Source organism: Tetrao urogallus, assembly GCF_951394365.1.
Source record: "Tetrao urogallus genome assembly, chromosome: 1".
NCBI lineage: Eukaryota > Metazoa > Chordata > Aves > Galliformes > Phasianidae > Tetrao > Tetrao urogallus.
In genome coordinates, this window is record NC_136813.1 from 18,814,872 (window position 1) to 18,828,235 (window position 13,364).

The window sequence follows — 13,364 nt, forward strand, 5'->3', positions numbered from 1 at the left end:
TCCATTAGCACTTACAACAGCTATCCTTCACTTCACTGTTTAAACATCTGAAACAGAAATTCTTTTTGCATTCTTTAAACAAATGACTTGCATTGTGTCATTCTGAATTACAATTTACTTCTAACAGTGCGATATTCAGTCATCCAGCTCCCCTAATACAATATCCCAATCCTTTTGTGCCATTACATTTCATTAGCACTGTCTTTTATTTGTTTGAAAATCATGAGGAAATAGTCTTAACTGAGGCTGGTCTCAAAACAAATGCCTATAGAACTACCCTAACATCCTTCTAGCCTGTATATGCTTTCTCAATATTTCTTAATAAAATCATATAAATCTTTCTATAACCATTAAAAAGAAACCTAAACAATTAGATTATCTGAAAGTCAGAAAGGGTAATTGAGTTCTTCTATGAAACAACTGCAGGCATTCTCTATTGCATGGGGAAATTAAAATGAAATACAAGCTAGGTTAAAAAAAAATCTTCCATGTATTAAAATTACATATTAGCTTAAAAGAAAGCATATCTTAAGTCATAAATGTACAGCATTATGTGAGTCTGGGGCTCAGCAGCAGCAGAATAGGCTCCTGAATATTTGGGAATACTAATCAGAAAAGAAAGGGAGGAGTAAGAAAGGTTTAAACAACTCGATGCATCTTTACTTGAATTTAAAACATTTTTGTTCTTGCAATAGCTTGCAATCATCTTTTTTCCACTCTTTGCCACTGTGGTGTCTCATGAGAGCAGTCGGCCTCTAACAGACATCACTGGGATGAACCATCTGACTGTCACACATTCCAAACACTAAAAAATTGTTCTCTGGAGAAACAACACAACCGACCTCTGATGCTGCTTTTGCAATGCTAGCTATGAATTGAAGCCCCTTAGGAAGCAGGACTGCCTAAGGCAATTCTGAAACCCTACACAAGCTCACAAAAAGCCCAAGCCTCAAAATGAGCGATTTCCTGCCCCTTCAAGTCTTCTTGACATGATTATGCACGCGATTCACCACAAATGGAGAACCTCACTAAAGCGGCTACTTTGGGTATGCATTTACCCCTACAGATCTGCAAGAGTGAGGCCAGGTGTGTGGAAGGGCTGCGGGAGAGCAGTTAACTGCCTCGAGAGGTACTCAAACTTTACATTGAAAGAGTACACTTTTTTTTTTTTTTTGCCTTTACAATGTCCAGTAATAACATACTTACAAATAGTTTGGCCTATTTCAGCTTCAACTGGAAGACTTTAGAAAGAGCACTTTGTCTTTGAGTACAAAGTATTTGATCACAGAATCACGGAATTGTTTGGGTTGCAAGAGACCTTAAAGATCTTGTAGTTCCAACTCCCTTCTGTAGACAGGGACACCTCCCACCAGACCAGGCTGCTCAAAGACCCATCCAGCCTGGCCTTGAATGCTTTCAGTGAGGGGGCATTCAAAACCTGGCTGGGCAACCTGTTCCAGAGGTACACCATAACACTAAACTTTAACATAGACTTCCCTCAGTACCAGTTGCGTAGTATAAACATGATAAAGCGTAAAATAATCCTTCAGATAAGGAAACTACAATTTCATTTGTTTTGTAATTGGTAGTTTTTTTAAAAAATATGTATGAATAAATAAATGTCCTCTCCAATCATCTGATTAAACATGTAACTAAAATTAAAAAACTCACTATTCTAAACTGCTTACCAGTGACATGTTGGTATCGAGTCCGTCCCAGCATAGAATGCATAGCGTGCCCCATCTCATGGAAGAGGTTCTCCATCATGCCAGGACTTAGTAGCGTTGGTGCATTCCTTGTTGAAGGCGGTAGGCTAAGCATAAGAACAACTACAGGCAGCTGGTACTCTCCATTTTCCCTTAGCCTGCCTCCACGAACTGTGAAGTGACAATCCTTTCAAAGACAAAAGGAGATATATGGACAGGAAATGTCATTATATCGATGACACTAGAACAATAATCGAGGTTGAATTTTAAATTTTAAATATTTTACATCTTAATTTTTCATCTTTAGCAGATACTAAAATTTCAAATGGTTTTCATTTCTGAATATTAGATCAGAAAGTAGGTGTTTAAAAATCTCCCATTTCTCTAAACAGATTTCTAAGAGATTTCATAGTGCCTGGCATTCTGCAGTACAAAGAGTCTGAGTTCAGCTTTTCAGGTGGCATCTCTCAAATGAAAAGTTACTCACAGAAGTATTTTAACTGAAACCACATTTCAAATTAGAGACCGTTTGTGTTTACATTTACTTGGATATCTTTTAGTAAGATCGAACACAAATGGCCCTAACTCTATGCTCATTAGTCAAATCCAAGCTAAAATTGGACCATAAAAGATTACCTGATGTGGTTTATCAGGTCGTTGAAAGAAGTCACAGTAGATGTATCCTAGCAAACCTTCATTTTCATGAACAACAGCCTGATGAAAAGAAGCATAATATCCATAATGAAAGCACTGATGAGATTTGTAAACTGAAGTCATACTACTCTAACCCAAAGACTTAGAATGTATAAACGATAAATAAATCAGGAATGACTCGTGTAAAATCCATTGGTAAACAAGGTTATAAATAAGAGTTAGAGTTTGTCCTTCAAACTGGAGCCATTTCTGTATCTTACTCAAAAATAATTAGTCAGAATTAGAAGTAATACTGCCTGTAGCCCCTAAATGACTTCTGAAAAGTCAACAGTGACAGAAGTTGATTTACAATTAAAATAAAAATAAGGAAGGGTAATTGACCCACTGGATATAAAGAACAGCCGTTCTCAACGAAACTAAGTGGTGGGAGAGAAGTGAAGATTTGGTAGTCGATATAGGGAGCAAAGACAACAAAAGAATATGGGAACTGATGAATAAGTTATTGCACAAGTTCTTATTTCCATCGTCCACCAAAAAGAGGGCAGAAAATTGGTATTTACCAATATTAAACATTAATGTAACTGTAAAGATGACATAGAATAAGCATTAGGAAAAGACAAATGACTGTTAGCATACACACATATAACATTCCAATTATCTATAGTCACCTACAAATTAAAAATAAAAAAAATAGAAGAACACATTCAGAGACTACAAAAAGGTAATATAAGTCACTTCTGAACTGAGAAACTGATTCTGATTCAGGCAATCTTTGCACATAGATATATTTCAAAGACAATTAAATAGCAACCATGCAAAAGGCACTGAGAGCAGGAAGCCCCAGAATTCTATCTTCAAGTAAAATTAGACAGTCAGTGTTTGCTTCTGATAGATAACCAAGTAACTCAAGAACTCATTCACAGCTTTTAAAGGCTCTTGTCTAATTCAGATGCTGGGAAGTTGAACACTTACCAGCTTTCGAACATCTTCAGACCAAACCTCTCCTCTCTGTGTTTGTTCAGCATAAAGGGAGATTCCTAGGAGCTGACTGAACAAAGAATTCAAACCTTCCATGCAGGCCCCAAGAGAGAAGAATGGACAGTACAAGCCAGGATCAATGTTGTACCTAAGACCCAAAACAGTTCCAGTGATTGAACTGAGCTGTAGTTTTCACCTCTAAGTCATAGGTTGTGACAAAATAAACCAGATAAACCTCACAAGGCCGTTTTATGCCTGGCTTTATTTCTCAAAGCAAAACTAAGTCACAAATGAGGTACGGCACAGTGCGTCACAATAACTTCTTTATATATTCAGTTTGGAACACCAAATTCAGCAAATGCGGACTGATTTTCAGAGGTGTGGAGAGAACGTAGCACAGACTGAGTCTGGCAAAGTCATGGGTGGTCAGGCTGTATCTTAGGATCCATGGGAGGCCACTGGCACTCAGGTGCCATTCCCATGCCCAGGCTGTGCCAAGCTACTGACCAGAAAATGGCTCTGGCTTTGACTGCGGTGTAGGCCAAGTACTTGGCGAGGGCAGAAAAACAACCAGTAAGTGCTGACTCTACAGGCTTGTCTTCCAGTGGAGAAACAGGAACACCAGGGAGATTCAGTCACCCTCCACATGTAGATCACACCTCAAGCTCCAGGGACTTTCTGAACCATGCAGAAACTCTCACAGTTTGAAGCCATGTGAAGATAAGAAGATTTTAATGCGTGGCTTGGAGTTCAAACTTGGCCACGCTTCCTGAGGCTAACATCAAACAACCTGGTATTTTCAAGACACTGTAGTACAAAATACACATGTTGGGAGAAAACACAGTGTGTATGCATGCATACAATAAACCAAGAAAGAAAGAAAAACAACTACAGAAGTAGCTTAGAGTGTATGCAACTGATACTTGGGCACAAACTTCCTAAGACTCTGACCCTAAAAATTAAACAACCTGCAAATCCATCACAAAAAACTGCTCAGTCATTCAGCTGTAACAAAATCAGAACAAGAATCTGCTTGCAATCATGCATGCACTCCAACCGACGACAATGTTCCTGCTCTCTCAATTCACATAGGAAGTCCAAATGTTAGGCTTTCTGGGGTCTCTGAGTAAAGACTGTTCTCTTACCTCTAGAGAATCACAATCCCTCCTATATCCTTTCTTCTTTCACACCCTAGTGCTTTTGCTTCTTAATGACATGGTAACTAGCCATTGAAATTTAAACATCCATCAGCTAGGCTACAATAGCTGAACACCAAACATTAAAACCACACTATTTTACGGCCTATGATCAAAAGGCTTAGTCAGAGATAAGCTGGGAAAGAGTCAGCCAGTCCCTACCCATTTGTTTACCCTTACTTCTCTCCCACCCATCACACAAAAGAAAAGCTCTATGAACCAATCCCACTTGGGATGCTGCATTTGCCAACATGATGCTTACAACTGCAGCTCCAATTCAGCAGACAGCTTCAATACGCTGGGATGCACAGCAGGGTGGGATTAGCTCTCTAAACCACTGCACTTGTTCTTGAATATATCATTGTATTTTGTTTTATTCTTCCACCATCCTTTATATTACCTTTATCCCATGCTATAGCAACATGATGGAAGTGCTATGGCAACATCTGCTGAAAATACAGGTATGCTTGGTTACAGGATTTTGCTTATTATCAAACTACAAGTGCAAGAAGCTAAAGCTGATGTATTTCAATGTATTTTTAGTTATATCAGAACACATAAAAGAAAGTAGATTTTGACTCTACTATAGTGACATAACTTCTTCAAGATGTATAGCAACACTTACACTCTGGATGCTGCAATACGGGCATTTTCCTCCTTACTCAAGAAAGAGCATTTATACCAAAAGAACAAAAACAAGCTGCTTTAGACTGTTAGGAAAAAAGACAAGAAGTACAACTCTAGAAGAAAGCAGAACAGGTAAGTTAAATTTCCTGTAATAAGTTACAGATCAGTAAAGAACAGAAGATACTGCTTTACACACAGAGCTCATTTCCATTAGCCCTGCCAGAACTATGCTGACTGTGCACAGCTCATCTAGGAGCTTCACATCCTCCTCCTCTAGCCATTCAATATCATCCAGGGTTTCCATGTAATTTCCTCCAGGTCAAATTTGAGCAGAAAGCTGACTGTACTAAAAAATTGGAGAAAGAAACCATATGATAAAATTATACAAACGTACAATTCATTAAATCAACATTCAACTCCACCATTTCACACACATAGCAGACCACCAGATTTTTGCAGTTCCAGGAAATTTAAGCACGTAGCTTCTAACAGTAATTTCAGCTGCAGGAAAATAGGGTATGAAAACATCAGTAGTAGAGACCTTGAAAAGTCTTTATGAAATTAAGCCAAACTTACAAAGAATTTTCTGAAAAGCAGTAATCTTTCCTGATGGAGCAGCTAATCCTAGAAACCATTTCCAGGCACACGAAGGAGAAGAAAATCATCAGGAATAGTCAGCACAGACGTTCTGGACCAACGTGATACACTTCTACAATGAAAAGAGTAGCCTTAGAGATGAGGGAAAGCAGTTCAACCTAAAATTCAGTAAGGCTTTTGGCACCATCTCCCATAAAATCAGCGTAGTGAAACTGCTGATGCATGGGTAGAATGGACAGACAAGTGAAAGGTGATGATGAATGGTACAAAATCACGTTGGATGCCAGTAACTAGAGGAGCACCCCAGGGTCAAAGCGGGGTCCAGTCCTGTCTAACACTACTGTGGTTTAACCCGGCAGACGGCTGAACATCTCACTGTTGTGGCAGTCTTGGCTGACATCAACTTGAACATGAGCAAGTGATGTGTCCTTGCTGCTAAGAAAGTATCCTGGTATCCTGGGCTGCATTAGGAAAAGTATGGCCAACAGGTCAAGGGAGGTTCTTTCTTCCCTACTCAGCACTGGGAAGGCTACACCCAAAGTACTGTGTAAAGTTCTGGGGCTTCCAGTGCAAGAAAAACATGGACTTATTGGACAGAGTGCAAACAAGTGACATGAAGACGACTGAAGAATTGGTGCACCCCATCTAAAGGGAAGGACTGAAAGCCAGGACTGATGAGCCTAGACAAGAAAAGGCTCAGAAGATCTTATCACTGTCTATAAATACCTGAAGAGAGGGTGCAAAAAGACAGAGACAGGCTCTTTCTAGTGACACTCAGTAAGAAGAATAAGGCAGTGAGCACAAAACAAAATACAGAAGACTCTAACTGAACATCAAGACACATGTTTTTCCTGTGCAGGTGATGGAGCACTGGCACAGGCTGCCTGGAGGCTGTGGAGTCTTCTCTCCTTCTCTCTCTTGGAGAACTCCAGAAGCTGCCTGGATGTGGTCTTGGGTCTGCTCTGGGTGTCCCTGTTGATGCAGGGGTTAGGCCAGGTGACCTCCAAAAGGCCTTCCAACCTCAGCCAACCCATGATTCACTGAAGAGATGATATGGAGCTTAGGTACCAGAACTACAGAACCGCAGACAAGATAGATTCCAGCTTAATTAAAAGAGGACAACATGTGCCATGCAAACTGTAGAGGATTAATACACTGAGATGAAACGCCAGATTAACGTGTGGTTGCTGGGGGGTAAGGAGGAAGAGTTCTGAAACCGTTTTATGATTTTTTTTCCGTAAAAGAAGTTCTTGCTGATACAGAAAAGCAGATACATACTAGCACGAGAAATGAGTGATATTACTTCACACAAAGAGTTGATGTGACATGTTACACAAAGAAAACAACTGTCTACTTATTCCTCATTCTCAGTGCTCTCTGAACATACGGATTGTCTCCATGATCTTATTCCATGATGAAGAGCATGGGAAGAAGGCTTTCTGATAAGTATTTTGAAATAGGCTGTCACTATCCAAAGAGGGGAAAGAAATCAGCCTGTGACAGTTTAGTCTTTTGGAAAAAGCACAATACTTATCCACCCACATATGAAAATAGATGTAACAGACTACATTGGTTTGAGCCATACTTCTCAGGGGAAATAGTCCCTTACCCTAGCTAATGTTCTAAGATGTCACAATCTAATGTTTTGAGTACCAGTGGCTCTGATTAGACAATCACTTTAATAATAATAGCATAAAGTTAATGTCAGCCATTTCTGGTATAGCACCGTCAGGATATAACCTCTCCTGCATCTAATGAAAGGTATATGTTAATGTTACTTTTGCCAACAAAAAATAGAAAGAAAAAGTTCTGCAAAAACATTTTTTGTACAGAATGCCAAAAAAGTATTTCTGGTTCTGATCCCACTTTTATTTCTCCACCTCTGCCTTGCTTGCTACAGCAGCGTGAGAACAAAGGTCAAAGACAAAGACTTTGGAAAATCTTCAATAGTGTCTTATGACACAAGTCTGATATTTAAATTATTTCTGGACAACGCTGACAGCAGTCACTGGCAACTATTATCCCTTAAGTTATCTTCTAATTGTAGTTTGGTTTGGATTTATTTTCTGCTTGTCACTGCAGTGTCACAGAAGTTCACAGAATAGAAGTTCACTATTTCTGTTAACATTCTTCCACTCGATTGGAGATAATTTCCCAAATAAGCTGTTCTATCACGTTCCTAGGGACAGAGGTGAGGCTGATTAGCCTGTAGTTTCCTCCTTGCACTTTTTAAAGACTGAAGTGACAACGGTTTTCCTCCAGTCCTCAGGCACCTCTCCTGTTCTCCATGACCTTGCAAAGACGATATAGAGCAGCTTGACAATCATTTCTGCCAGTTTCCTCAGTACTTGTAGATGCATCCCATCAGGCCCCATGGGTTTGTTTTTATCAAGTTTGCCTAGATGATCTTTGATCAGATTCTCCTCAATCAAGGAAGTCTTCTTTTCCTCAGACTCTTTCTCTCTAGGAAAGTTTAGGATTCCTGAGGGGCAGTCTCAGCAGAAGACTTACAGAGGATCATATCTTGGTAATTTGATCCCCTTTCACAATAAGGTCACCTACTCGGTGGATGAAGGGAAAGCAGTGGAAGTAATTTTTCTGGGTTTTAGTGAGGCATTTGGTACTGTCCCTCACAGCATCCTTCTAAATGAAGGTTCACACCATGCTACATGATGAACTGTAAGTGAATTTACATCTGGCTTGCATCCTCAGCAAGTTCACCGATGACAGTGAGCTGGGAGGTACTGCTGACTCTCAGGAGGGACAAGAAGCCTTTCAGAGGATCTAGATATACTGGAATATTGAGCAATTATCAACAGCATGAAGTTCAACACAGGAAAATGCTGGGTCACAGAATCACAGGGGGTTGGAAGGGACCTCTAGAGATCATCAAGTCCAACCCCCCTGCCAAAGCAGGTTCCCCACACCAGGTCACACGGGTAGGCGTCCAGGCGAGTTTTGAACATCTCCAGAGAAGGAGACTCCACCACCTCCCTGGGCAGCCTGTTCCAGTGCTCCGTCACCCTCACCATAAAGAAGTTCCTGCGCACATTTGTGCAGAACTTCCTACGCTGCAGCTTATGTCCATTTCCCCTTGTCCTGTCTCCACGTACCACTGAAAAGAGACTGGCTTCACCATTATGGCCCCACACCTCAGATATTTATAAACCTGGATTAGATCCCCTCTCAGTCATCTTTTCTCAAGGCTGAACAGACCCAGTTCACTCAGCCTTTCTTCATAGGAGAGATGCTCCAGGCCCTTCACCGTCTTTGTGGCCCTCCGCTGGACTCTTTCCAAGAGATCCCTGTCTTTTTTGTACTGGGGAGCCCAGAACTGGATGCAGGGTCCTATATCTGGGGTGGAGCAGTGCTGGACACAGGCACAGACTGGAGCCTACTGGCTGGAAAGCAGCTCAATAGGAAGGGACCTGGAGGTGCTGGTTACAGCAGTTCAGCATGAGCAAGTAGTGCCCCAGCAGCCAAGAGTGCAAATTGCATTTTGGGGGACATTTTGCAGGTGAGAAGGCACAATTCACTTGCTATACTCAGTGCTGATGCAGCCTCACCTTGAGAATTCTGTGCAGTTCTGAGCTCCACAGTAGAAAAAGGATGTTAAGGAGCTTGAATGTGCCCAAAGGAGGGCACTGCAGCTGGTGACAGGGCTGGAGCCATGTCCTGTGAACAAAGATTGAGAACATTCAGGCCTGAAGAAGAAACTAAGATATGACCTCTTTGCTCCCTGCAGCTCCCTGGGGTGAGGAAGCAGAGGGTGGTGCCAGGCTCTGCTATTGGGAACCAATGGCAGGTCAGGAATGGCACAGAGCTGAACCATGGGAGGGTCAGACTGGGCATTAGGAATAACTTCAGTACCATGAGGGTGGTCAGACACTGGAACAGGTTTCCTAGAGAAGTGGTTGATGTCCTGTGCCTGTCAGTGTTCATAAGACATTTGGACAATACCCTCAATAATATGCTTTAGCCTCTGTTTAGCTGTGAAGTGGTCAGGAAGTTGGAACTAATAATCCTTGATCTTTCTAAGTTCCTTTCAGCTGAGCTCCTTTATTGTATTCTATTTTATTCCATTATAATTAATAACACAAATTAAAATGAGTATGGGGTGCTGAAAAAAAGCAACTGTTCTGAGAAGCAGGTAGAACCTCTTCAAAATCTTTCTTTAACACCAGTCAATAACAACCAGCAAATAATCATTCTAGACATTAAAATACAGAATTTCCAACTTTTCAATTCAGTCCTACCTTGTATATGAACCCCCTTGCTACATCAAGATCAACTATCACTGAAGAAAGTCCAACCCGAAACCTGCACTGATTCCAGGAAAACTTTCTTTTGGGGCTTATTTACGAATTAGCCAAAACCTCAGATAACTGAAGCTGATGTCCTATAACCAAAAATTCAGTTCCTGGAATTATTATTAATAGATGATCTTGCCTTTCAGTGGCAAGAACAAGCGTATGATGGAATTTTTTCTGAGTCCCCACTTCCAAGATTTAATGCTAATCACCGCAGAGTGAAAGGTGTAGCACTAGGTATTAAATAACAACAATGAAAAGGGAAGAAATTAATTTTAAAGCCCTGACTCCTTCCCAAAGAAAGGATACGCAATGAGCAGAACAGGAAATCCTACAATCTCTTTTAGATATGTAAAACTGAGGTCTGGCTGGAGGATGTGGGTGGAAAAGTACTCGGAAAAATTTGCAGACAAACTACATGCTCCCTATTGAAGATTCTTGCTTGATTCCAGGTGCTCCAACAGTAGCAGCCATTAGCAACTTCATCATTTCCAAATGACAGGAAAAAAAGCATCTGCTTGCTAGTAAATGATTCCCTAACCTCAGTTATTCACTTCATCACCTTAGTGAAACTGCAAGAACATAACATTTCTCAGGCACAATATTTCAGTGTTCAAATCTGTATTAATCTAAAACACTGCAGCACAACTTCTTGGCAGCTATGGTGACAGACTGTGACAGCAAGCCAAACTTCTCTCAGTCCTTTGAATTAAATTTCTTTTGGTGTTCAAGGATTTGGGATTGTATTTTCAAAACACTCCATGACCCTGGTCAGATTATCTAAAATATTGCATAAAACTCTAAGATGCAGACTTCTATCAATACACTTTTTAAATGCTACATAACATAGATAGAGATTGTCTGTGTAGGATGCAGAGCTTTTGAGAGCAGATCCGAGACTGTAAAGTGAATTTCTCCTGAAGCTAAAGGGAATCTCAAAGTTAACTATCTTCTAAGCCAGGTATATGACATTTCTCTGATCTTCTTTTGGTTTTTTCAAATGTGAAATTAATTTGAAAATGCACGCAGCAGCCTCCCAACAAAACCCCAGCAAAACAAGTCATTTGACTGCATGTTTTCTTTATGGATAGAACAAGAAGACAAAAACTTTAGTTAAATACTTTAGTTAAAGAATTAACTGATAGTGGCTGACCCTACATCAAAAGGAACAGAATTCCCAAGTGCCTTAGCTTAGCCTGCCCCAAAGCTGTTCACTCCTCAGAGCAAAGCAACCTCCATAATCTGCATGTTAATAGCTACTGATAATCCTAATATGTATTTTTATACTATATATTATGTCAGTAGCCATAGAGAATCACTTTATGCAAGATTTTCAAGCTGTTATTAACTGCAGACTTGAATAGCTGTCTAGCTTTTTTTTCTATTTAAAGTGGTATAAAAGTCAAGCAAACCAGCAAGAAGCAGCTGCTTTAATCCAAACGTTTTCTGATCACTCTTTGGAAAACCGCCTCTGCATTTGCTCAGCCAAGTTACAACTTTTATCTCCAACAGGAAATGCATTGATGTGTTTTTGGGAAAAGACATAAGAAAGGAAGCGAATGCAGCTCAAACTGAACTGTGCTAACAGGCATTGTGCTATCCATAAGGTTTCTGCTAAGGGTTACTGCTACTAGCAAGAAAGGTTAGTGCTCTGGAAACAGACTGCTAAAATTTACATTGGAAACAAGTGAATAACTGGAGCTTCATTTGGTGACAGAAGCTATAGGGAAGTGCCAGAAGAACGGTTTTCTTCTGTGCCATAATTTGCAGCTTGTTTGCTGCATCATCTAAGCGGTGAGGAAGAATTCAGTAGGACAGTGATGCACACAGCATACTAACATCACTAGGAGAACATTCTACTGTTGTCTCTAAAGCAGGCAAGCGCATGGAGACACAATTAAAGTCTTTTCTAAGGAAGAGAAAGCGCTCACGTCACCTAAGCAAGCACAGGCAAGAGTCAAATATCCCTGGATATCCTGTCCCTCAAAACACGAGCTCTGGGCAACAAGCAAGGTGATTCAGAGTGCTTAAAACAGACACTTAGGATGCTGTGTAATCAGAGAAAGGTGGACACAATTCTGAGGCCGTGCATGCTTAGCAGGGTATTAACTTGAGCTACCTAGCAGAAGTCTTGAACTAAATATGCTTGAGCTCTTGCTCCTCTCTGAAACTTAACACTTCTCTGGCTGAACTGCATAGCTGAATCCCAACATGATGAACAGCACAACTTCTTTCTAGGAGAAGAAACCTTTGAAATGTGAAGGAGATGAGAGAATGGTGGTCTGATGCATCACAACAGAACCTTGTAAAGAAATACACACTCTAGTCAAAAGATTTCTTTTCTTGGGTATCAGAGGTCAAAAGCACAGTATGGACTGATTTTTGATACCAGTAGTCAAGAGTATATTTTCGGAACCATTCCTGAATTTAAGCACTTAAATTTCTTAAGTCCTTATGTGAAACTTATATAATCTGTATGCATTTCTGGAAGAGCAGAAAAAAGGAAATAACAATACAGATATAACCATCAGAAAACACAATTATAAATCTGAAAGACCATTTCTTGAAATTCAGACATTTTTACACTGCTAGATTTTAAAAAAGGTTGCTTCTTGTTCAGATGTAGGAAATATCATACTCCTAAAAAAAAAAAAAGGAAGGGTGCCATTATGGAAATCTTGCTCTGAACAAATCAGAAGTCAAAAATATATAAGTGAACTCTTCTCTACAGTAAGAGTATTTTCCTCTCCACCAAGCTTTCAGTTAAAAAAATATATCGAGAATTAGAAATAGTCCTCTTTATTTTAACAGTGAACCTTCAGTTACCTTGTTGAACCTGCAAAACTGCATAATGCAAGTTATGCTCAAACGTCCAAAACTGTGAAAGACTAAGACAAAAAAACAAAAACAAACAAACAAAAAATAAAAACAAAAAACCAAGTCTGTTCTGCTTTCATTTTGTCTTAAGACATATTCCAATATCTCACTTCACTCTGAATGTCTGAATTCAAACCCTGGAGCATTCGTATTTATAACAAACCCTAGAAAGAATGAAAATTTTCTTATGCACTTTATTGCAGAATGTAAGCCCAGAAAGGTTAGAGAGAAAAATCCTAGTACTCTCCTAAAGAAAGCAGAAATATCAAAGAAAACAGTAGTTTCTTTGATGTTAATTCCTGCTTTATATTAAAGGATAAACTACTTTCAAAAATCCAGACACCTCACTTTTACAGTATGCAGCCCAGCAGTATTTTTAAAAGAAGCAATGTAGCCAAACCAATTTAAAAACCAATTTA

At 39.9% G+C, this 13,364-nt stretch overlaps 1 protein-coding gene across 1 annotated transcript in view; it reads right to left on the reverse strand.

Moving 5' to 3' along the window:
- The window catches only part of MIPEP (mitochondrial intermediate peptidase), a gene marked incomplete at both ends in the record, with an annotated part of 66,947 nt that overhangs the window by 36,809 nt on the left and 16,774 nt on the right, over positions 1 to 13,364 (reverse strand). Inside the window, 3 exons of the mRNA XM_079549578.1 lie at positions 1,689 to 1,893; positions 2,343 to 2,420; positions 3,333 to 3,486. Coding sequence (XP_079405704.1) covers positions 1,689 to 1,893; positions 2,343 to 2,420; positions 3,333 to 3,486 — 437 coding nt within the window. The remainder of the gene's footprint in view (positions 1 to 1,688; positions 1,894 to 2,342; positions 2,421 to 3,332; positions 3,487 to 13,364) is intronic.